Source organism: Larus michahellis, chromosome 1 (genome assembly GCF_964199755.1).
Source record: "Larus michahellis chromosome 1, bLarMic1.1, whole genome shotgun sequence".
NCBI classification, from domain to species: domain Eukaryota; kingdom Metazoa; phylum Chordata; class Aves; order Charadriiformes; family Laridae; genus Larus; species Larus michahellis.
This window is the reverse complement of record NC_133896.1, coordinates 134,807,594-134,834,138: the sequence shown is the minus strand read 5'-3', so window position 1 is coordinate 134,834,138 and position 26,545 is coordinate 134,807,594. Positions and strand designations below refer to the sequence as shown.

General features: G+C 37.4%; 1 protein-coding gene across 1 annotated transcript in view; it reads left to right on the top strand.

The window, feature by feature from the left end:
• POLA1 (DNA polymerase alpha 1, catalytic subunit) overlaps nucleotides 1-26,545 on the top strand; it is a 205,338-nt gene that overhangs the window by 144,069 nt on the left and 34,724 nt on the right. The window contains exon 36 of the mRNA XM_074604397.1: nucleotides 17,159-17,255. Within this exon, the coding sequence (XP_074460498.1) occupies nucleotides 17,159-17,255 (97 nt within the window). The remainder of the gene's footprint in view (nucleotides 1-17,158; nucleotides 17,256-26,545) is intronic.

The following is a 26,545-nucleotide window of genomic DNA, read 5'->3' as shown; positions in this document are numbered from 1 at the left end:
AAATCCTCACCTAACAAAACAGTCTGTTGGCATGGATAATAAATAGTATGAGGTTTGGCTGCTTTCCTGCTGCCACACAAGGTTGTTGTTATCTAACCTAATTTATGTCTTCCAGTCAGCTTTCAGCCTCATTCCTCTTTCAGCCTCATTGCTCATCCCAATTGCAGAAATATATAGACGCTCCAAACAATGAGTTAGCTATGATAGAAATTAATTTTCTGCTTGAGACAGCTTTTCTGGTTAGCTGTACTATATGTATGGAGTTATTCGTTGTTGGGTATGCAAATTTTGTTTTTAAATCCATACCTCCCCCAACTTTTTGGGAAAAAAAAAATAATTTTGAACTTGTGTTCCCTTGTATTTGAGTAAACGTTAAGAAGATAATTGATAGTTCTTGACTGAATACATCCAGTGTGTCACATTACAAAAAGTTATTGATGACCTAAAGTAGGTAATATAATCGTGAAGCCTTGTGAAGAAATAATGTATTAAAGATGACATACTTTCAACTGACAATTTCCATTGCAGACTTATTCTGTGAAGATAAAATTGAGTGGGATATATGAATTTGGTGAATAAAAGATGTAAGGTTATAATGAAAAGACAATGAAGAAAAATTTGTCTTATTTAAAAGCTGTAAGAGTGAGGGAAATACTAAACTTTCCCAGCTGGCTGTATTTAGCTGTGTTGGACTTGATACGTATGCACCCCTAGTAGCAAGAGTCTTGGATTTATCAGGAAGATGAAAAATCCTAAAGAGTTTCCTTGTGGAGAGCAGAAGGCGTATGGTAGTATTTCTGAAGAATTCCCATGGTAGTCTTTAATTGAGGTGCACTCTTAGCTACCTTGATGTGTGTTGTGGACCTGGCCTCTATGTGAGCAGACTTGTATTTGTGTGTCAGGCTTGCCATGCCTGTGGAAATCAGCTGCCTTGCTAGGCAGAATTTAATGAGCTTTTTAATTGTGTAAGATTTAAGAATAACAATGTTAAAACCATAATTATTTTTTTAAGGAAAAAGTTACAAGAGTATAAAACAATAACAATGATTATTGACACTGTTTTTTGCAGTAAGTATGTTTCATTAGGTGCTCTTGTCATCCTGTCTGGCTTATAAAGATGGCTAATTAGCCAATCCGACTTTTCCCAGGCCAGAAACTTTTGAGAACTACATTTTTCCTATTACTTTTTCTAAATATTGTTACTAAATCCTCTGAGAGCAGCTGCTCTGGGCAGTCTGTTCTTTCTCTTCTTAGATGGAATGTCCTCTTCCTTGTTCATCTTTTTCTTCCCTATGATTTGGTAACTGGGGTGCTGCATGATACTGTAAAGGATAAGGTCTTTTTTTTCCAGTCTCACTTATTTAAGATTACATGATTGACATTTTTATTGTATGTATGTATGAGTACTTCCCCTGGTCCTAAATTTCAGGTTGGTTTTTTGTGTTTGCTGTCTTTTAAATCACAGAAATATAATTTTACTAGCTTAACAAATTAAGTGTCTTAATTATTAATGATCTATGTTCCCTGTAAGATTTGTTATGTTTAGCTTCCTACAAGCTTTTTATACAGTCTACATAAGGGACTTTTTTTTTTTTTTACAATGGGGCAAGGGTTGTAGATGCGTTTGGTGGAATGGCCAAAACTGCTTATATTTTGTTAGATTTTGAGAAATCTGATTACCACTATCTCTTAATCCACTATTGTTCAAAGGGCTTACATTCTACTGGAGTACTGTGATGGCAGTAACACAAGTTCGCTAGTGGGTCCTTGCTACAGCATCAATCCACTAAGAAGCATTGGGAAGGAGCTCCAAGGAGAGCCAACATTATGCCTAATGGTTTTATTTTGTTGGAGCAGTTCTGAATTTCTCTAAACTACATATCATGACAGGCAGTCTGCTTAGCTGCTTTTTTTTGGTTACTGAAACCGAGCTTGTTTCTCTACCCTTATGAGGTAGATTTGGCTGGCATCTGAAATTGCGAATTCAAGAAAAGGCTTGATGCAGAGAACATCATTGTGCAATTTCAAGATGGGTCTGTTTGGTATCTGATGAAAAATAATGTGGTTCCTCAGGAAGAGGATGAAATTCAGTTAGCAGAGGTTGTGAGTACAGATAAGTTATTTAGAGGAGGAGGAGAAGTGAGTCTTTAAAATTAATTTTTAAGGTACTAGAAAAATTAACGTGCATTCAGTTGTGATTGGGCTACTTTTTATGGGTGTGTAGGTAAATGGTGGTGGTATTTATTCTAATGCCAGTGTTGGCACTATATGAAAAAATCTACAGTTCTTCCTTTTTACTAGAATTTTAGTAGACATCAGTTGCTTCTTTTAGGAGTGTTATATCTAGTGAAGTTCACCTCTTTGAATGAAAACTAGTATTTTTGAGAGTAATACCACAGTTTTATCTGACCTGTCCGGTTTGATTAAATGTTTTTCAACCTTTGCACCATCATCAGGAACCATTGGGCTGCAATGCAAGTTCAGATGTCACTGGTGCTAGCTGAAAAGTTTCTGAAATGTCTGTCCCTTTATGGAAATTCTCTGTTCCCCTCTTTCCTCTTGTTACAGGTTGTCTTTTTGTGGCAGTGCTGTAGCTGTAATCACTGACATACAGAAGAGGGAAGGAAGTCTTGTGAGGATGTTCCTTGCTTTTCTATGCTCAGTTGGAGGCCATACTCTCTTCTTTCTCAGTTTATCTGCTAAATGGAGATAAACATATGCATGAGTGCATAGGTTGAAGGTTTGTGTAGCTTTATGCTGCAGTACCCGTACGTTCTTCCTTATGACTAAAAAGGAAGGAGATATTTCTGGTAAGGCTCCTTAACTCTTAGGATTATTCATTTATGGTAAGAAGGTTTGTCTTGTATCATTATACTTCTCATTAAGGCATCTCAAGTTCAGAACAGTTAATGTTATATTCATTGAATACACATTTTAAATTCCCTTGGGGGACACAGTCCGGTATTTGAAGCATCTGATCCAATTTCATATCAGATACGTTGGACTTCTTGGGAAAATTTTTTATGAGAAGTTAACATCAGATGAGTTAATTTCTTTCTAATGAAATGCTAGTAGTTATAAATAGTTAGACTATTACTCTGAGACAAAAGTGAGACAATTCTTTAAAAAAGGAGTTTATTAAAACTGTGAAATTAATAAAATATTGCTCTGACCAGCAGGTCGCTGTTCAGGAAGGTTTTTCACAGGGGTGTTCCATGTCTTCCTGTCACAACCAGCTGCTTTTCTTTTGTCCTACAGACAAAATATCCCTTGCACTTAGAGGTACTTATGCTATTAATAACTGTACCACATTCCTGTTCCGGCTTACCCTCCAGAATTTACTCAGAAGTATGGCAAAGTAGGTGCGTGGTTTTCCTGTTAGGCTTGCTGTCACTTAGACACTGCTTCTGAGCTTCCTACAGACTTTTGTCTGGAAGACCTGTTATCAAAAGATCTCTTGCTTTGCCGGTTTGGAACCTCACAAATTACTTTTTGTCTTTTGTGTTGCATTTGGTAAAATAATATAATTTGTATTTGGTTAATAACATTTAATTATTAAAAACATACCTGACCTGCTTTAGTGTTTTGCTGCTAGGGCAAAGAAGCAACATGCAGTTTGTCTGTCTATTATTTTTAAGAGCTTGTTGTAAAGTTTGAAAGGTTAAATTTATGATTTCTTCACTTGTTGAATGTGAACAATCAAGACTCGTAATACAACCAGATAGTTCTGCCCAGATAGATCACAGAATCACAGAATGGTAGGGGTTGGCAGGGATCTCTGGAGATCATCTAGTCCAACCCCCCTGCCAGAGCAGGGTCACCTAGAGCAGGTTACACAGGAATGCGTCCAGGCGGGTTTTGAATGTCTCCAGAGACGGAGACTCCACCACCTCTCCGGGCAGCCTGTTCCAGTGCTCTGCCACCCTCAGGGTAAAGAAGTTCCTCCTCATGTTTAGGTGGAACTTCCTATGTTCAAGATTGTGCCCGTTACCTCTTGTCCTGACGCTGGGCACCACCGGAAAGAGATTGGCCCCATCCTCCTGACACCCACCCTTTAAGTATTTATAAGTGTTGATAAGATCCCCCCTCAGCCATCTTTTTTCCATGCTGACGAGGCCCAAATCCCTCAGCCTTTCTTCATAAGAGAGGTGTTCGAGTCCCCTAATCATCTTCACAGCCCTTTGCTGCACCCTCTCCAGCAGTTCCCTGTCCTTCTTGAACCGGGGAGCCCAGAACCGGACACAGTATTCTAGGTGCAGCCTCACCAAGGTGGAGTAGAGGGGGAGGATGACCTCCCTCGACCTGCTGGCCACACTCTTCTTGATGCACCCCAGGATGCCATTGGCCTTCTTGGCCACGAGGGCACATTGGTGGCTCATGGTCATGCTGTTGTCTACCAGGACTCCCAGGTCTCTTTCCACAGAGCTGCTCTCCAGCAGGTCAGCCCCCAACCTGTACTGGTGCATGGGGTTATCCCTCCCCAGGGGCAGCACCTTACACTTGCCCTCATTGAATTTCATAAGGTTCCTCTTTGCCCAGCTCTCCAACCTGTCCAGGTCTCTCTGTATGGCGGCACAGCCTTCCCCTGTGTCAACCACCCACCCCACACCACCCCAGCTTTGTGTCATCAGCAAACTTGCTGAGGGTGCACTCTATCCCCTCATCCAGGTCACTGATGAATATATTGAAGAGGACTGGACCCGGTACTGACCCCTGGGGAACACCCCTCGTCACTGACCTCCAACTGGACTCTGTGCCCCTAATCACGACCCTCTGAGCTCTGTCTTTCAACCAGTTATCTATCCACCTTACTGTCCATTCATCTAACCCACTCTTCCTAAGCTTTCCTATGAGGATGCTGTGGGAGACCATGACGAACACCTTGCTGAAGTCAAGGTAGACAACATGTGTATATCCAAGGCAAAAAAAAGGAAACTTAGTTTTATTCCCAGAGGGAAAGACTAATCTTTAGAACACTTTTTTTAATAGATGGTGCCAGAGTATCTAGTGCCTCACTGCTTTAGTAATTTTTTTATTAACACCCAACACTGTCTGCAGATGCCCTAACTTTACAGAAGGGGAGCTGAGGCCTAGAGATTCACCCAATGCTATGCAGCTCTTTGCAGAAACAAGAGGTGGAACACAGGTCTTCCCTGTCCTTGTCTAATGCTTAAATACCAACAGTTCCTTTTCTGTTAGAGAATGGAACTATAGAAAGATCCTTTTTTTTTTTTTTCCTTTTTTTGTGTGTGTGTCTCTGTGTGTGGGTTTTTGTGAGTGTGTACCATTGCAGTTTGTTACCTGGGTTCAGCAGAGTTCTTGGTGTCCAGGGTTTCTTTCATCTCTGTCAGAGCCATGATTTGTCAGAGTATACTCTCGATGATGAAAAATACTCCAGTTACCATTTTGCTGACTTTGTAATTGGAGGTCTTTCAATCATAGCTAATTATTGCATAGGTTGCTACCATGGTTCAACACCTTTTGCTTTTCTCCAGCAGCAAGAAACCTATTATTTTTATTTAAACCGATATTTCTTTCAGCTACATGTAAAAATAATCACTTTGAGAGGGTTTCCCATTGGAGAAATTGGTTATTGTTTGTCACCAATCTCTTTCAGTGTGGAAATGTTAAGGTTTAATCCACTGAAGATGATTGTTTAAGGCAGTCTGTATCTTAAAAATACAAGGGTTGTTTTTTTTCAACAGTTTGCAGACAAACAGTTTTTATTTAGAGGGGATGGCTTGCTTGGAAGTATCCATTCTTCATATGTTTTGTTTAAAAATCAGTTTCTTGGGTTGTCATGTAAGTATCTGTGGTTAGATAATTGACAGTGCAAGGAAGAACTTCAGTGATAACCTGACAGTTTCATTTGTGTGACGATAACTCAGTTAGTAATAATCAGCTTGGACTCCTTGTACTTTGTGAGAAACAAGGAGACACCATTCAAATAATAAGCAGGGAAACTGAAAAAATGGCAGCTTCGCTCTTGTGCTCCATCCCCACCCCATGTCAAGTCATCAGTTGATCATTTCCAGAACTGCGATTGTTACACACAGAATCATTAACATTAATGAACTACATCTAGAAAGTTCTGCTGCTTGTATTATGAGGGTCTAGTTACAGTAAATCATAGTGATGGGCGTTTCTGGTTTTCTTTTATTTTTTGTAAAACTGTGTTACATGGGAAGCACCGGTGGAAGATAACACTTAGTCCCTCGTATCCATACTAGAAACAAAATATGACAATTAAAGCACTATATAGATTACAGTTATTAATGAGCTACAGATCTGTTTCTGATACAACTATTAAATTTGTTACACTTCAGTTGCATGTTTTGGGGTGTCCCGTGAAAATGAATAGGTGATTTAGATCATTCACATCATGTTACTAGAGGATCATTTTTCAAGTGGTGTGTTTACTTTTTCATATGTTACTAAGTTGCTTCAGTAGCTCAGACATAACTTTTTCAAACAATTTTTGAAGCTTTTGAGAATCTTCAGGATAACAGTCCAGACTGTTGTATACTTTTTTCTGAACTTCATTCAGCACCTCTTGACTGAAAATTCACTGGTGTGTGGTGAGGGTAGTGTTTGACCTGCACTTTTCCTCTTCGAACGTACATGCACGCTATTGACCTCACTCATCAGGGCAGCTGACAAAATCAAAACCTAAAGTTTTTAATCTTTGCCTGTTCTTGGGTGTACTAATTCCATTTCTTTGTGGATAATCTCAGAGTTGGTGTCTTTTTCTCTTCCTGCTTGGACTTGCCAATTGAAGGATGCAGGACAGAATTTCTGGGGTTTTTCAAAGTAGTCTACAAAATTGACATCAATAACAATCAGTTTTAAACGTGCATCGTCTGGTGAAACCTGTGTCCCCCAGAACACTGTTAGATTCGTAGACGATGCCAGAGATGTATATAGAGAAGGTGGCATTAAAAAATAAAATGCATCAAAATTAGTGTACACACTGATGCCACTGCCACTTTTGGTGCCAAAGAATCCATTTTGAGTTATGGAGGAGGAGACTGAAAATAACTTAGGTTTTGCCCAGAAAGGCAAGCATATGTGGGTAAATTCTGCATAATGTTGACTGTTTGTGGAAGGAGCAGATGGCAGCATAATAAGCTACCGGAGTTGTGTCTGGTACCTAAAGTGCTGCCATTGATTTCAACCCTAAGGTAGTAGATAAAGTTGCCATATAAGTCCCTGAGATGTGCCTTTGTACACAACTGATCTTAACACGTCAATGGCGCCCACAAAAAAGATGCTGTCCTTTGCTCTGTCATCTGCATAACATGACTTTTATTTAGCATTTAATAGACAGCCATTCTATTAAAGTCTGAGAGAGATGCTTCAGAGACAAGAGATCGAGACTTGCATTGATAAAGCTGATGATATACACCGCCACAGATGCTACTGCGCCACAGGTGCTACTATAACCTGTTGGGGACAGTTTGTCTAACCAAAACAGAGGAAGAAAGATCTCTTTTTAACAGAGGAGTCACTGGTGTACATCCTAGCTCCAGAGTAAGCGGAGCAAGTTAAATAAGTTGAAAGTCTGTTTGCCTTTCCAGCTGACACAGTAATCTTGCATAGTCTGAGAAGTTTCAGGAGTTGCTTGTTTATGTTGTTGGTGCCATAGACACGGGGATTTCAGTCAATCTCTAACAATTCTGATCTAATAGTAAAACGTTTCAGGGTGCATGATGAGTAGCTGAAGCACTTTCGTATTTCAGCTCATAGTTTCCTTATTGTCTTAACTTTTGAGAAAAATCAAGATTAATGAGAAGGAACATTTGCTCCAAGTCCTTTAGAATTTACTGAAATGCCAAATTTGCTTTAGGCAAAATAGCATCCTCTGCAGCAAATATATACCTTGCTTCAGATTATTTAACTACTTGAGCTCAAAGAATAGCTCATTAAAAACTGAGAAACTAGGAGCTGAAGGCTAAAACGTAGCTTTTCAAACTTTTTACTCTCTTGCTAAAACCTAGAATTGAGGGAATGAGTCCTGAAGTCTTGAGAAACAGGAATATGGTAGTCCAAAGAAGTATATTTAGTTTCCCTCTCTGTAAATGATACTTTTTTTGTTGTTGTTTTCACATGCGTGCTTTTGTATCTAAAACATATTTAGATTAGCTTATTTGCTCGTCTATCTAGCCTATTTATAGTGTTGTTTATTTACTAATAAACCAGTTTTTAAATGCTGTACTTGTGCTTGTTGAATAATAATCAAGATACAGTTAAAAAAGGACTTTCACAAATATTAGTAAGTTATTTTGCAGAAAAGAAATGCACTGTTACCCATTTCTTAACAAAATCATAATAAATATGTATAAGCCAAGTTGCTTACACAGATTGCACAAATTGTCAGCAGATTGCATGAAATGGTAAAAAGGCAGCCATATACCTTGTCTGCAGAGGCCTCCAGGAGACCTCTAGTAGCCTGAGGCCTCTAGTAACGACCTCTCTCTCTTTGCCATGAAATAGGACTGCAGCTGGTAGATGGCTGATTTGTGGTTCTGGTCCAGCAGATTCTTTCCCTGCAGGCAGAATTATTCCTAGTAAGGTGCTTTCATATAATCTTCTTAGTTGGCCCCCACTTGATTTATTTCATTGCCAGCTGTGAGAAACGTGGGTCCTGAGAAACAGGGTATGACTTGCATTCTCGGTGAGGAGCAGTTCTCCATCAGTAAGGGTAGAGGTTTTGTATGCAGATTTCAGCTGTATGGAGTCCTAATTGTTTGATTCCTTCAATTGTAGTAACACGTCTTTTTAAAAGGTAAGTTTCCCGCATATTTGCAGTTCAGTTCTTGTTTGTTAGAAAGAACATTATGATTTTAGAATTTTTTAAGGAAGTACATGAAATCACTTGAAAAGTAAAAGAATTCTGCTCAGTGATGAGAGTTCTTATTTTTTCTGTGTCGAATAAGCAGATGACCTGGAGTTAACTGCTATGAGTGGTCTTCGTTCAGGGAGTAGATCCCTCAGTTGTACTAGCTTGTTCTTAAGATAGATGGAGAATACTTGGCCACGGTACTTTATCTCCAGAGCAGAATGACAGCTTTGCTTCACAGAGGTGGCTTTCAATTTTAATGTTGTTTAACCAAGCCTTTTCTGTGAACTACTTCTTACCTCAGATTGTTAAGGGTCAGGTAATTCCAGAAATCCAGAAATGAGTGACTGACTTCGAAAGTGCTTGTTTTTTTCTTAAAAATGTAAACATTGATTTATTTTGTTTTTATTAATCTGTCTTGTGCACCAAGGAGAGGGTATGTTTTAGGAGCATACCTATATGCTGCTTATTTCAAGCAGCAATTTACTTGAAGTGTGCAAATGTTCTTGATCAGAGGCTCTTAAAATACAGTTGATTTTGGGATCATGCTGATGTTTCTCTGTAGTAATGTTCAATGCGTTTGGGCAGTTTGGCTTGTATGTGCTGCTGGGTGAGTCCTGTGCCATAGTGAAGTCAGTCTTTCATCAACAGGGAAGAACTGGCCTTGATGACATTTCCTCGTACGGGAGTTAGCCACCTCATGTGATCCTGTTTATCAATTTAATAAACTTTCTGTATGAAAATCAGCTATTTATTCATTTCATTATTCATTTTGAGGGCTGTTTCTGGACTCTGCTAAGAATCTGGAACAATATTTATATAAAATACTAATATTTTACTTTAAAACTTCTCATTTTATTTATTGTTTGCTATTGTATTTTTTTTAAAATGTCTGTTCATATATATGTGCAGATATACATACGTACAGTGCATAGACATGTATACAGATACACATGTGCACACACAGATACATAACATCTTTAGAGCTAATTTCTGTACAAGTTGTCATTGATTGCTGTTGTAATGTTCTTAGGGAAAAGATACCTCAGAGCAGTTAGTGTCTGGTCTTGTTCAAGACTCAGTCAAAAGTTTTATGTGCTTGTCTGTTGTTGTATTAAGTATTAGTGGTATCAAAAATTAGTCATAAACATCTTGATGCTGGAAATTTCAGAGTAAGGAACGCTTCGCAGTGACATGTGTATACTGAGGGTATGTAAGGCAAGTGATTCCCCCACCCCAAAAAGGAGTGATTCTTTGTTAAGACTTGTGTTCTCACTGCCAGGTCTTTCTGCACTGCTCAGATGAGCTTGAGTGCTGGGTGCAAGGCAGAGCTCAAACCCAAAACTAAAATCGGGGACATACTGTCTTCCCTTGCTAGCAGTAGCTAGTTTGTCTTACTCGCGTCAGCTACCTTGCAGTTTGCTGTTTCACCTTGTGCCAGCTGTTGACCGCACAGGGAGGCAGTTAGATTTTGGGGGTTGGTTTTTTTGCCAGATTACAAAAAGAGACGAGTAATTTTTGCTGGAACAGTGAGTTGAATTTGGTTTACCACATGCTCAGATGAGCAGTAGAGCACACACAAGACCAGGAATAGGAGAGAGGGTTGCATAAGTATCATTAAAATGAGAAACTGTTTGCTAAGCATAGATGACAGTCTTTTTGTTTGAAAACCAATATATCTCCAAGGAAGAGGAACAGGGTTTATTTCATGTCTTTGCTTACATTAGCAGCTTTAAGAAGAGGTGGTCCACCACCATTAGTGCTCCTACAGCTTCATCCTTCCGTTTCTCCAGAGCTCTATAGGCAAGCACTGCCTGGTCTGCCGGCACTTGCCATTCATCTTGTGTCTTGAGACATCATCTTATGAATCCTCAAAGCAGAACAGTTCCAGCTTGGGACTTCCCCCAGTTTTAGGTAATTCATTCAGCTTCTTTGTTATGGCCAGAAATATTTTGCTCAATAAATTTCCTTCCTTTTCTATTTTGCCTTGTTCATACTTCCGAAATCTTGTTAATGGCCAGCTACTTTTTCTCCAAGGTTTCTTAATGAAAATGTTTAGTAATAGTATTGTCAGGATCCACCCTGGAGGTATTCTCTTCATTCAGTCCGATGTCCCTTGCCAGCAGGTGTCGTCATCTGTTTTTCATCCGGTTCCTCAACCACTTTTCTGTTCTTCTGGCATTGCAGTCCAGAGTTGTTTTTGTAAGTAGATCCTCCCCACTAATTGCTAAACAGTACTTAAACCAGCAGAAGTTCTTGTCATTTCAGTTATTTAAGGGGAAAAAAAGGTGTCTTAATGTACAAGAATATCTAGTTTTCTGCTGTGTGCTGCTTTTTTTTTTCCCGTTGACCCCTGCAGGTATATGGAGGAACCTCTTCTTTCGTCATACAGTCCATGTTAACATAAGTACTAGGGAAAATTTCATCATATCCAAATCCTGTCACATCTGTTTTAGTTTTCATTTACTTCTTTAACGGACTCTGTGAGTCATAATCGCTAAAAAAACCCAGTATTGATTGAGGCGGTGGACAGTTTGGAGCATTAAGAAGGAAACCACACACACCTCACCCTCTTGCCTTATTTAATTTATAACAAATGCTGCTGTCAGGAAAGATGGTGACCAACCATCTCATGGTTTTAATGGAATTGGGTGTAAGTTTTCAAAAACTGATTGTATGCTAAAGCATAAAGGCTGAAATCTAGATGTACTTTTATTTCACCTTTTCTGTTTTATGTGAAGTAGTTATTTTAGGTGCACAGTTTATTTCAGCCTATTTGACACAGACCAGTGCTGTGTTTTAACTAGGTTTTGTGATGCAGGAGAAGACCAGACTTCAGTATACGTCAGCATGGGCATGAGGTGAGGGGTACGCACATTCTAAGTACTTGGTGTAACATCAATTTACACTTCGCAAGCTCTTTTCATGCAGGAGCGTCTGCCTTCAGAATCTGATGGCAAATAGGGGCTGTGTGAACCTGGTGCGATGCAGATGCCCTGGTTTTACAAAAGAACGTATGAGGTGTGTAGAACACGGCCTTACACTTCAGTTTATTGCCTTGAAGTCATTGTAGCATGGATAGCATTTGGATATATAAACATCCACAAAGCTGAGCTGTGCCCGCTTTTTGAAAATAGAAATTGCTGCACATAAGAGACACGACGGAAAATGTGTACAGTCTATACAATCTTCCAGCAGTAGATTGAGACCAGTGGCACTTCCCCGAAAAAATAAATTACCCGAAATTTGCAGCACATTCATATTCAATTTCATCACAGCAGATGCTCATTAGTATGTTGTTATTAATTGGTATTCACTTTAGGTTTTGTTTAAAATGAAGATAATAATTAGGTTTTAATTACTGCATCTTTCTAAGGGGGGGAGGGGAGGAAATGCCTCTCAAAGCACTGAAGTATTTCCTGTACGCTTTGCTCTGTTACATCTAAGCCTTGAAAGAGTCTCTGAGACACATTTTTCTGCCAAGAGACTTGTTGTCTATTTCCTCTTCTTTCTTTCCTGGTTTTAAAGTATTAAGAACTAGTTCTAAAGGGTTTGTTTGATGGACATACTGAATCATATTGCAGTAGTGAGAGCCACTGTTCTTTCTAATCAAATTACCAAAAAGGCTTTTCACAAAAGTAACTCTCTCAAGCAGCTGATTAATGAAGTGGTGCCACTGTTTTGTATTATAATTAATTGAAGTAATACAAATAACTTCTGTAGCCTGTGGAGATTATCTCCTTTGCAAAGCAGTTTAATAGAGTTAGCAAACTAGAAGGGTGATTTTTTTTGTGTGTGGTTTTTTTTTTTTAATTTCTTGTTGCCTTTGTTATCCATAAAACCATAGGTGACACAACGGAAAACAGTAAATGACAATACAAGCAACATCACAGAGAGGGCCTGAAGAAATGGGAGAGAGTCAGGTGCAGAGAAGGCAAAAGGACAGGGAAAAAAAAAAAAGAGAATGCAGAAAGGATTTGGAGGGCCATGAGTGTGGTGGGACTGTAGAGTAGTACAGGAATTTGGGAGATGCCAAAGAGTAAATAAAAGACTTCAGCCTACTGTAGAGGAATATGAGTAATCTAAAAAGCACTGACCATCTCATCTTACTTTGGTTAATATAGGAATTTACAATGGTTCAAAGAAAATTAATCTAAGTAGGGGCGTTTAGTTTTCTGGGCTGTTAAAATGTACGCTTTTAAGATACAGAGGGTTTACATGCTGCTTAAAAGGTGTTTAGTAGAATAGCACTGTAGCTAGGTAAGTAAAACATCAGAACTAGAATCATTAGTTCAGTCTTCTGCTACCTTGCTGTTGTGAATTTCCATCAGCTTTCCCTTCTGTTTATTTTTCCCTTTTTCCTTTCCTTCCTTACCTGTGTTTTCTAGGTCACCACGCTGCCGCCCTTAGCTACTGAATGGGTTTTAAAGGTTGGTGTGTTAGCCGCTCGGGCACCCTGTTAACAGGGTGGAGGAGAAGGAGGCATCTCAACTGAAGTTCCTTGGGATGTAATCTAAAACAGGCAGCACTGAGGGAGGGGCTTTCTAATTTCAACACCTAATGCAGCTGCCACCAACCTTTCTTCCATTACATTAAGTTCTTCTCAGGCACTGTCTTTAGGGTAGGAAGATACTCACCAATGGTTAAATCTTTCCAGGTTCCCTTGCTTTCAGAGAGTTGAGCTTTGGCATTTCTAAAAAAGAGGAGAAAACGTGGGCACTAGTAATGTTTCCACCCTCTCTGCACAAGATTAAGAAAACCAAGTTCAATTCTCTGTTCTTGCCAGAAGGGTTGCATACCTGTGTCTGCTTCTTCTGGAAAATCCCCTACTCATTGACTATGCTGTAACGGATTGAGGGAGTTGGGACCATTCTCCACTTGAAGTTTTGCTTTGATGTGGAAAAAACGCATCATGGTTTGCTGGGCCAGAGAGAGGTGGAGTAAGCGCACAAGGGGTCCTTGCTCTGGAGCTGAATTTTTGGGCGTTTGAGAGACAGGAGAAGAGATGGTACTACCCTTCAGTCCAGTGTCTTTCTCAAACATCAGCAGCTGTGGACAAGACAAATACCAATGCTAGTCGTTGCAGTCAGGCAGGGTGGACCTGGGCATGTTTGGAGGCACAGCTGACCTTCAGGAACTCCAGGAATGCAAATGTGTTGCATCTGTGAAGTCTCCTTTCCTAATGTATGCCCTAGTGAGCATTCACTGGCGTGTGTGGTAGCTGAGCGAGATTATTTTCTTTTCATGACTGAGCACTTTCTACCATAGTTTTGTGCTTAGTCATGGGAAAATTTGCTTTTCCAGTATTCATAATTCACCACTGCCCTTAAAAAGACACCATCACTTTCCTATTATGTCATCTGTGTAATCTTACATTCTTCCTGGGAAGGCAGGCTGGAGATTTGCAGTTAGCCTCCTGATGCTACAGAAATCAGTTCTGCAACTGTATTAAACCTAGATTTCTTTAAATTAATATTTTGTTGGCCAAGCACAAGGATTTTTTTATTACATCTGTTATTTTTATATTAGAAGCTTAATTTTTCTGTCAAAGGAGTGAATAACGGTGCTTAATGAAAACTATATACCTTTGGTTCCTTCATCTCTTTATTGCTGTTTTAAATGCAATTTAAAAAAAAAATGTTTGGTTGCATGGAAAGAACAAAGTGTTCTTCCTATGAATGGAAGCTGTCAATGAAGCAGACTTACCTGCTGAAGTCAGTCCTTAATGAAATCAAGATATCAAACATCATGGAATAGATAAGAACTTCAAAATAGAGTTTTATCTTCTTGTACACACCATTTAGTCTTTCATGGGAAGGAAGAATCCATAAACGATGATACAAATTTAGCCCAAGTTCTTACCATAATGTCAGGGTTGACGGGTTTTCTTTACACAAAAAATTCACCATTAGAAATAAAATATTACTTGGGTTTGAAGCTTTAGGAATTGAGCTGTTTTCCCTTTTTTAAATCTACAGCTTATCAGAAAGTAAGGAAATATGAAAAGTGATGATATAAGTAATTCCTAAAGTCCTTTAAATTTAAGGTACCTCTTCCTTGGACTCATAAGTATGCCATAATATTCATACCTAATTGCATGAAAATCTTCAAACCCTTTTGTTTTCCACCAATTACTAATTGTAAGATGTGGCAGGAAGCTAAAGGAGGTACTAGCACATTATCAGTAAAAAAAAAAATTGTGTGTGTCTATTTTTATATATATGTGTATCTGTCTGTGTGTGCATGTATACATTTTTACATACTGATTTTTGTATTTTCTTTATCCATTTAAGCAGTGACTTTCAATTAGCCTGCCTACTAATATCAGGTCACTAAACTCTATAGCTGATGCTTTATTCTTTCATGTGGGTTGTCATTCGTTTGCTTCAGTTGGCTGGCAAAGGTTGTTGTATATCCATTACCAGCAACACAGCACTTTGCATTTCTGAATTGACAAGCAGCTATATTGACCTAGCGCTTATTATGGGTCAACAGCTGCGTTAACCGACGGAAGGACTGAGGGGCAATTAAAATGAATTGGCAAAAATATATCTTCCTAATTTACTCCAATTTGTTATTTATGCTAACATTGTATGGCTTCTATGGTGACACTAAACAGAATGGACCCAATAATGGCAATTAACATAAAAATATAATGGCTAATCAAATTGACAGCAACTGTTTCTCATCATCTCGACACACAATACATTATCAAAACAAACTATTATGAAGGAGGTAATTTCAGTGTTCTATTCAACCTGCTTCATGTGTGCAGTCAGGGAGATGTGTACCAGCAATTACAGCTGAATCTAAAAAACTAAACAAATAACTTAATCGCTGTCGTCCTCCTTTTTTCTTCTTCAGGAAGCAGTAATCAGGATTTACTAAAAATAACTGGTGTATAATAGTATAATGATGATGCATATCGTAGAATAGCTAATAAGGAATAAAATAAGCTTCTGTGTGTCTTTTTTTAAAATAGGTTCATATGAAGTGGAAAAAAGTATACTGTTAAAATATATAAAAATAATTAAGCAGTAGTAACAGTTGTCAAATGTCTCAACGTGAGTTGCTTAGTAGTTATAGATACTTTATAACATGTCAGAAGACGTGTAAAATTAGCTGAATTGAGTAACAAAACTTGGCTTGATTAGGTAGACAAGTGAAAAGCTCAGTTAAAGCAGAATTCCAGTACGAAAAAACTGTTTACCAGTTCCTCTTCCGATGCATTTTCAGGATCATTCCTTGTGGATATACTGAACCGCAGTTTTATGTTGGTCTAACCACATTGTTCGTTGGTTTTGTAGCTCATCAAGAAAATCTTCAAGAGTTTGTACGTATCTACATGTGTAGCAAATGTATTAAAACGGACACTACTACTACGTTTGATGCTGTTACGGTTATCTTGTTATAAAGTAGGATTTTTGTAATGCATAACTCTTCAAACCGTTGCTGGCCAATATTTGAACTCCAATATCTTAAACAGCAGGGACTGGAATGTGGTTTTATTGAACAAGAGTTAAAGAAGATTAACTTGAAAGGGTTTAGCATGGGCAAGATGGATCTCATGTCTATTCGAGCAGTCTTCTAGCGCACAGAATGGCGACAGTGATACGAATGCATACAGGCATCTACTTTTGAACTAGAGGAATAGCAGAGAGGCTTGACATCACTGACATTCGGAGCATTTAATTGAGTATCATATTCCACATGTACGCACCTGCAGATTTTTGAACTAAGTGTGTGATTGCTAACATGCAGTAGCCTTCACAGATGTGTAGAGCAAGGTGATGATATAGCTGTAAAGGTATATATGCACCTGTTCTTATTTGAATGGCATGTTCACAATTATTGTAACCACAGCTGAGGGAAGGAAGACAGCCAAACAGCTGTATTCATCAAAAATATACATTAATTCTTTTCCTTTTTTGAGATCATTGCATGGTACAATATACGAAAGCACTGAAGCTATTCCTTTGTCCCATCATTCTTATGACTTTCACTTTGTTGCTAAAGCATCATTGTATAGGTACAAAGTGTATCTATAAGAATGGACAAATGAGATTTATGTTTCTGTAAAAATGGGTCGGTTTCGTACAATTTATATAAACCCTTGGTGTAAACTGTGAGAAGAAGTGTAGAGATGTAGTAAAGAGATTTAGCTGCATAATAATAATAGTTCCAAAATCTGATGTGAATGAAACATATAAACTGTTAGAAAAAAGCAGAAAGAATCACCTTTTGATAGTGGACTTAGGAATAGGTGCAAGAGACATGCTTTTGAGTTGGGTTTTTAATTACTCTCTTCTTACATTACAGTATTCTGATAAGGCCCTATACACTCAGCTCTGCTTTTACCGATACATTTTTGATGTGGAGTATGCGATGGATAAAGTGATTACTGAAGAGGATAAAGGTAAGTTTAATATTTTTTTAATTAATAAACTGTAGTTTAGTAGCAACTTGCATGCTAGAAACTAGACCTACACATTTATACTCTTGAAATCTGAACTACAAGGCTGTAATGTAAAACAGAAAATAGAAGAAGGTATGAATTTAGGAATCTTCTGTAAGAGGAATGTATTGTGTTGGAGTTAACCACTTTAGGAATATATTATGCGTCTCCTTTTTTCTTCTTTGAAGAGACTGTGCTTTGGAGAAAGAGCTTTTCTTACATGTTATACCATTAGAAAAATATCTTTGCTTGAAGTTTGAACGACATGTCAGCTTCAGTAAATAGATTAATTAAAACATATGTATACAACATCTAAAAGAAAAAACAATTAAAACTTATGTTCAACTATTAGTATTAAAGAGACACTTCTTATGAGGGAGAAAATGATGGCACAAGAAAAGCAGTAATGCTGATTGTCTACAAAGCTCTCTTAAATATACAGATTAAGCTAATGTTAGGAAGATTATTTTTTTTTTCTTCTCCCAATTACCATAACATTTCTGAACTAAAATATTTCAAAGCTGTAATGGATCCATGAGTTTTGTGCAGCTAAGTGATTTTTAAGCTGACAGAAGAATATTTCTGAAGGTGGGCTAATGCTTGGCTGACTTGGATTTCTAAATAAAGCTGTGTTTGGGTCGCACAATTGAAGTGGGTTGTCTACAGTGAGCACTTCCACTGCGTCCTCTGTGCAGTTTTGGTGCTGCCTGTGAAGAAAAGGTGCTACCCCTGGAGACTACTATGCTGATAGTTGCTCTGCTGTGACAGTCTTCCCCACCCCTGCCCTGCGTCACCAGCCGGGTTGCTGGGTGATGGAGAGAGACTAAACAAAACTCAGTCTTTCCAAATGTTATTTTGGTAAGTCTTATATGAAAATCAAAATAGTGTAACCTCGAACCTAAAAAATGCTCTAGTAAGCAAAACAGTCTGGCTTTTGCCTGTTGTACTTATGTTGCTTACTTTAGAGGTTCTTATTTCATGTCCTTATTTCTCTAAGATGGTGAACTCTCTGCTGCTTGCTCTTCAGAATGACTTTGTACATGCAAAGAAGGTCGCGCGGTGTAGCTATCTCGGTCTAATACAACTTCATAGATGTACTGGAGGAATGTTATATGGTGGATGCTACTGCTAGCTGAAACTGAATTACTTCTTGTGTAGATCTCTTGCCTAATATAAGGACATAAGAGTAGAAGAGGCTTCATGGGTGGTCAATCCATGCTTCAGGGGATCCAATCCCCTGCTACTGAAGACCACCACATCATTAAGGATTGCAAGTTTATGGCACTTTATTTTGGAACCGATGAGTGGTTCTTCCCTTTTTGTTGCTGTTCAAGGTGTATTTCAGGCCCTCTATCTGTGATGACTGAAAATTCACTATAATTTTCCCATTCTAACTTGTTTGTGGCTGGTTTATGTCCATTCACTATATGTTTGTGTATTTCCTTTCCCTGATGTTCTCTGCTATGCTTCTGGAAACAGTGGTAACATCTCTATTTTGTTTTAAACTAAGGCAGAGACACTCAGCTTTCTTTAGAAAGAATTGGTCTCTACTGCATGATCCTTCCTCTTAGCACCTTTTGTGTAGTCTTTTCTAGGTAGAATTAATCTTTGAGTATAAGAAACTAGAAATTACATGGTATTTTAGATGGTATCTATCCAATGTCTTGTACGCTGGATCTGTGCATTTGCTGGAAGTATTTCTGCTGATGCTTTCTTGAGTCACCTGTGCCCTGTTCATAGCTGTATCATACTATTAACTTGCAGTTAAGTAATGATAGAAATCTTGAGGTTTGAGGTGTTTTTTTTTCCCTCCTGTCATTTTGGAATCATGAGTTCATATATCAGGTTCATGGCACTTTGTTTTACTTTAATTTTCCTGGTTTCATTAATTTTGGACTGCTTAATATCATTTGTAATTTTAGACTTCAAGATTAATGAATTATCTCTGAAAAATAGTGTGGTGGCTTCTGCATTCACATAGTTTCCCGCCTTCTGCCTTGAAAAGAAAATGTTTCTTGGACCCTCACCGCTGACTGGAGAAAGTTCAATAAAATTAGTTTCCAGAGTAATTCTCAAGGAATTATAAGAACTCTGCTAGGACCTTCTGTTCACTTGGACAATTTACCTTTCAGCATGATGTATTTTTCTCTTTTTCTTAATAATTTGAAAGTCCTTGTATAATCTTCAACCAGCCAGTGATTTCAGTCTTGGTGCTGCAGCACGTGTTAAGGCCAGGTAAATTAGATCTGTTAGTTTTCCCTTGAAAATTGGTTCTTTTCAGAGAGACTGACTAGGTGAGTCTGGTAAACTGTGTACAATTCTGTCCCACTTCTCAAGTATTTTTTTGGAGAAAGACGTCTTTCTATTGCTCTAGAATACACACAGAACTTGAGAATAATTGCCTGTGGCTATTTGGGTCACCTTTTTATTCTATAGATACCAGTGTTCTGTTTTCTAGTAATAAATGTTACTGATATGAAACACTTAATGTAAAACTCTGTAGGTTTGAAATAATTTTCATGTGCCAATTTTGTTGTAATTCTGAAATGGAAATTTGATGAACTCCCCTTCATAACATGAAGCTCATGTTTATTTTCCCTTGGAAGCCAAAGAATTTTGTTTCCATGCCATCATTCACAAGCCATTCTGTCCTTGACCTGTGATCAGCGTCATTGCTTTTATCAAAAACAGTGCAAAATTTTAATGTAAGTTTTGTACATCTTTGGTATTTTCAGTCTCCTCTCTACTTTTTATGTGACTAAACCACTTATTTACTGTTGGTTTGATTTTGGTTTGGGCAGGATTTTGCTTTGTTTTGGACGATGTTTTTCAAAGCCTGAATTGCATGGACTTTTGTCGATTGTACCTTTTATTGCCATTTTCCCCCAAATTTTTGAAGACAAGTTCTCCTTCTTTCTTGTAGATTCTGTTTATTCTTAATAGCAGCTCTAGGTGTTATTCATCTTGTAGTGTTCTATAAAAAGAAAGAATTTTCGATGGCTAGAGATTCAGGATATAAATGCGTTTTCCATCACAGTTTGAAAGAACTCATGTCTTCTCTCATTCAGATTTCGCTACTAGTTCACTTGCATTTTCTATACTCGCAAAATACAGAACCTTAATTACAGAACAGGTTTTGTTTGTTCAGCTATTTATATTGAAGGTCCGTACTATTTATTGAAATGGAATTTAAAATAATAATCATGAAATCAGCGGGAGTTCAAAAAGATATCCAAGCTGCTCCATTTCCCTGGAAGAGGATCAATATCATAGCCTACTTTTTAAAGACAGGCTAAATTTTAAAATCCTCTGGTGATGCAGGTTCTACAACTTGTCAAGTTTTACAACCAGTTTCTTTGGATGCTTCACTGTACTTCACATAGAGAGCTCTTCTTTATATCTAAGATGAATTCTGCTTTTTGAAGCTTATTCTGTGCATGAAGGGTGGTAGTCTCTTAGAGAGTTTTACATGTTTAAAACCTGTATGCTATATTCTAAGTCTTTCAACTACTAGCCTGAATTTTGGGATGATATCGGGTTTTCCACTTCTCAGCATTTTTTTGGTTTTGTTTTTTTATAGACCATCAATAGGTTAGATCTACTAGAGTAGACTATAGCAGAAGGATTAATTAACATGTTTTGCAGACTGTTCTTCTGTTTATTTATACCAGTATGGTGTTTACAACATTTGCAACAACAACGTTCACTCGTGTTTCATTTGTGATCAGCTGTAATCATTATATACTGATGTTGGTCCACCTTTTCCCTGTAAGGATCAAAAATAAGCTGATCGGTCTAGATGGTGTTTTCTTGTTTCAGTGACTGGTGAAGTCAGCCGTCAATTATACCATCCAGGAACACCTGGATTATATAGTTATGGGTCTTTAGTACTGTTACGAAGAGTAGTATTTATCCTCCAAACAAATGTTTCCATTCATCTGGAAGTTTAAGGTCTGTTATGATGATATGGTTTAATATGTTAACATTGTGATACAGCACAAGGTTCTTAGTTGTCATACTACACAAAGTGAAATTCTGAAATTCCTTTCCTGTCCTTCTAAATTAGGAGCTGTTGCACAGTTAGTATCAGGTCAAAAAACAATTCAGTTTTCAATATCACTATGCCAAAACCCCCAATTTACAGATACCAATAATACCATAAGGGCTGTTTGTTCTGAATTAATTTTTAATCGTGAAAGGAAAAAGTGCTCCATTGTGACTAGTAACATACTCAAAATGTTTTCAGCACTTTGTTACACTTAGTTTTTCAAAGCTGCGTTGTGGGTTTAGTCAGACATTGCTACTTAGGTGAGCAGTCAGAGCAGTAAGAAGCAGCAGGAGCAACAAAGTAGTAGCATCCTCTGTTCATTTGGATGAAAAAAAGGATAGGTAAACTGTCAGTGATTTTAAACACGTGATGTTTGAATACAGGAGTATGCTCACTCTGTACGCCTTAACTTCAGAAATGGAAGCCAATGTATTTTTATGGCTATGTCATCAGGAGATCAAAATAGAGTGTAGTAAGCTTTATAGCATTACTCCATTCAAATATTGGTATTGTTAAATATTCAAAGATATTACTGCTTTCATTTTGCTTCTACAGTAAAATGAAAACCTTTAAAAACAAAGCGAAATGGAGCCCACATAAAGTCAGTACAACTACTCTGCCTCACACAGATGTCTCCAGTTCAGTTTCCCCTCCTGGCATCAAATAGAAGTCTTCATGGAAGATAAGGATGCTGCAGTCTCCTTACTTACAGTGAATGCAGCATTATTCCAAAAGCATTAATATCACTGACGTTGTTTATGGTGCTGCAATTTTTTAGAGAAATAGAATCCTGGTCGTAGAATTTTTTTTTCCTGTTCCATGCTGTACAATGGAACTGAAAGCCACTGTCTTTCCACTGTCCCATTTCTAAGAGAGGGAAGGTCACAAATGTTTGCAAAGCATTTAAGTATTTCAGGGACAGAAATTGCAAAGATGCTGTGGTATATCCTTTCACAGAATATTTTTAACTATTGAGCCCATGGTTATTGGATTCTGAAAAGTCTGGGCATATCCATTTAATGTAGCAGAAGGAAGTGAAGATGGGAGGAAGACAACTTCAGGAAAAGTCGTTAAATATCCTGTTTGTTAGGAAGACCTATGTCTTCAAAGTCTATGCCACTTCGTGGAAATAAACTAAGTTGTTTTGATTGTATACTTATGGACTGCAGTTTTGCAAAACCAAATGCATATTCAGAGGATATTTTCACACTTTTATCACAGCTTTGTGCATGCCTCACTCCACCCTTCCATGCAAACACCAAAAGTGCCTAGTTTACTTTATGGATGAATAGACCGCAAAATTATGTTGGGAAAAATGAAACTCTTCTAGGCTGTGTGACCTAGACATCAAACCATTCAGCTCTGAATATTTACGTGAATCCTATCATTTCAGTGCTGGGTGTTTTTCCCCAGTGTGTTCATAACTTGCTGTGCCATGTATCAGATTAAAGTGATTATTTTTTTTTTTTTTAATGGAAGATTTTTCATAACTCTTTGAAAGAGGGGGCGTTGGCAGAGCTGATTGTCATTGTGGTTTAGCATATGTCCTCCTGTCGACTGGTGACAGTGGTGAGACCGAGACAGACTATAACTGCAGCTGGGGTTGAAAGGATGGGCCTGAGCAAGGAGGTGTTTCTGCTCTGAGATACAGCGTGGAGGTCCAGTCAGATAAAGGGAGGAGAGCAGGTGTGAGATGGAGCTGGGAGGATTGTATTGTATGTGAAAATAGTGTAATGAAATGGAGACTTCTGGTATCAGAACTATTGGCCAAATACTTGTCAATATACAGGCAGGAAGACTACCAAAAGGTACTTGTTGCAATAAATAAGAAAGAGGATATAGTTAACTACATGCACTTTCCAGGGGAAGATAAGGAGAAATCATATAAATAACCTAAGTGCGTGTGTGCCTGTGGATTTATTTTTAAGATGGCAACAGCTGAAACTTGGCATATCTCTTTTGAAAGAGTACAGTTTGATAAACAAAGCATATCTTTTTGCGTCACATCTCCAGACACTATCGCTAAGACTGCAGTTCACTATAGTGATCTTTACATCCAGGCAAACAAATGCTCCTCTGCACATTTGCTGTCAAGTACTTTGTCTTCCAATCATGTTGTTTTGAAGAGATTGTAAAATACTAATTTTCAAGAATTTAATCTTTGAGTATATCTTCAAAAGCACTTGTTCATTTTTTCCTTAATGTGTTGTTTTGAAGAGGAAGATTTCTGAATGTGTTTTTTTTAAAATTTGAGTCACCGTTTCTTGAGTATGTTTAAATCTCACAAAGTTTTTTGAAAGCAAAAACTATTGAAAATTATGCATTGTAGGTTTTTTAACCATTTTGAAGTAATATATGGGCAGTTAGCTGGTCTTCAAATCTTAAGTTACCCTCCCTTAATCATCAAACTTTTGTTTTTATTGCCAGTTGAGCATTTTTAATATTTTAGGTGTAACGTTTTTTTCTATCTGCTCATGTGGTCTTTTTGTTAAACCTACAAAATCTAAGCCACACTACACTGTACATTTCTGTAACTCTTTCTCTGAGCACAAAACTTAATGGGCTGTGACACCTCTCTTGGAGTTATGAATTGCTATGAATTATTTTCTCTGCTTTGAATGAAATAAGTAGAAATAATGAGTTACAACAGTTACAATATGTCCACAATGGGGGAAATCTGTGGCGTGACAGGATTGGATTTACTGTGGCTCATACCACCAGTAAAATGATTTTGATTAGCAAAGACTTTTTTTCCTTGCACATTGTATAAATGTTGCTGGTGGGTTGAAGTAGTGGCTTAACTAACTTCTAACTCTTCATGAATTGGCATGGTTATTTGACTTCTGCAAATAAATATCCTGCTATAATGGATAGATTTATTATTGTTTTTCTGTATGTGAGGAAAAAGCAAACAGAAATATCTTCATATTTGCACTTCAGGATTTTTTTCCTACGTAAGTATATGGATACATGCCAACTTGTTATAGCCCATGCAATGGTGTAGCCTATCTAATGTCATCTGCCTCCTTTATAAGTTCTCCTGTGCGTTTCTCTAAATGGAAAATATTTTTAAAGCTCTTTTTTCTTTATTGTTTCTTTTTTATCTGCAACTCTGACATTTTTCTTATAGATACCTTTGTCTTTCTGGTTTCATCTCTGTTAATAAAGTTTGGGGCCGTTTTTTGATAGACGGGGGGCAGTTCTGTTGTTAAATGCAAGTCAGAAGTGACAAGGCTTCTTTTAATGACTATTCCTTCCCACAGCAGTAAGCTTTTTTCTCTAGAGGAAAGTGCAAGACTAGCACGTTTTCCCTTTCAGAAGACCCTTAAGTTTGATGGATCTGTCAGCGTACTAAAAAAAAAAAAATAATTCTTTTAGATTTTAGATACCAGAATTCTGACATTGATGTTAATTTTTAAAAAATTATTTTAGTAGAAATTGGAAATACAAACATAAACAATTTAACTCTGTATAATCTGTTCAGTATACATGTGTCTAGACATCAGAAGGATAATGTAAAGCTAAGGCTTTAAAGAGATTTAAAAAAAGATCCAATTATCTGTATGATTTTTAAGTCTCATAAGAAGTGTATTTTAGAACTTGCCAGTGATGGCTCATAATCACTTTGATATTTTGAGGAAAATGGTAGCTTTAAACAGATGATACAGAATTTATTTTTAAAAATGTATTGTGCTTATACAGTTGATGGCTTTTATTTCCATAATGTTTTTTACTACATAATTATACATCTTAATTACGTAATTACCGTCATAATTATTATGTAATTACATGTAGTTCCACTAATTACAAAATCAGGAAGTGTAATTATCTACTAAAAACTTTCTGAAATCTTATTTGTTCACTAGAGATTATTTAAAAGACCAGTGACCTACTGAAGATGGTGAACAGTGTTGTACATAATACCAGCTCTCCTTTTCCCTTTCTTCATGGTCAGTAGAGTTTGAGGGGGTTGTGGAAGGACTTTCATGTCTTTAATTATTATTTCCCTTAAATTAGTTGGAAATCTTGACTGTATTGCTTGCAAATTTGGAGCCTCTTAATTTTTGTCATTGATACCTTACATCTTTAAATGTAAAGATTCTGTAGCTGGAGTTACAGAAAGTTGCATAGTTTCAGCTAACACTTTTGTAACTATTCTTTGTATTTTGGTTGAGGTTATCTGGTGTCAGCTATAAAGATGTTTGGAAAAGTACAGTTTATGGCAGTTTATGTGGAGTGGAACCTTGACTCCACAAAAGATGTGGGGAATGCAGCTGATTTCTCATGGGCCAAGGATTTCTTTTATTGAGTAAAACTGCTTTTTAAAAATCTGTTTTCCTGTATTCATATACATCCATATCTGTATACTGATGTATTACTACTGCACATACTTGCTTATAAATTTCTCTAACTGTGCAGCTTGAAACCAAAAATAGTTTACTACGTGCTAGAGAAGAGAAAATTAATAATCAGGGCAATTTATGCTTGTTTTGTCCTGATATTTTATGAAAACTGGTCAGATAGGCACTCCGTTTTCTATCTGTTAAGTCAGTCATGTGCTACCTTTGGTAGATTGAATGAGAAGAGTATGGTAAAGTGTTAGATTCGGTGATTATTTTGTTTTTCTTCTATAACACTGTGACGTATCAAAATGACATCAGAAATATGACTCTTTCCCTCATGCTCTTTGTGACAGCAAATACATATTTTTATGTCACAGTATTAAAGCGAACTACCAAGGGGAAAATACTTTCAGTAAAAGAAAATGGAATTCATGTGGAAGGGATGATGTAAAAAGTAAGTGATCATAATTTGCGATACTAATTAAAAGGAAGAAAATTGTAATCTCCATGTCAAAAGGGAGATGTTGAAATAGAAACCTGAAGAAAACAGGTTACTGGAACGTTGATATTTCTGTGGAACACTTAAAGACTTAATACTGTGTTTGCACATGTATTGGTGCATAATTTTTCTGTGCTTGTTATATAAGGCAATTGTTTTACTTCATACTTGCCCAAAGCTATTTTCTCCCAAACTTGGCCTGGGTCTGCAGGGGATGTGAATCTGTCATCTTCTTGGTGTTAAATGTAGTTACCTCAACTTGCATCTGCTAAGCATACAAGTCCTAAGGAGAATTTGTCTCCAAACCAGTTTGAATTATATTGACCTTTAAAATAAATACATAGAGTCATTATTTGTGAAC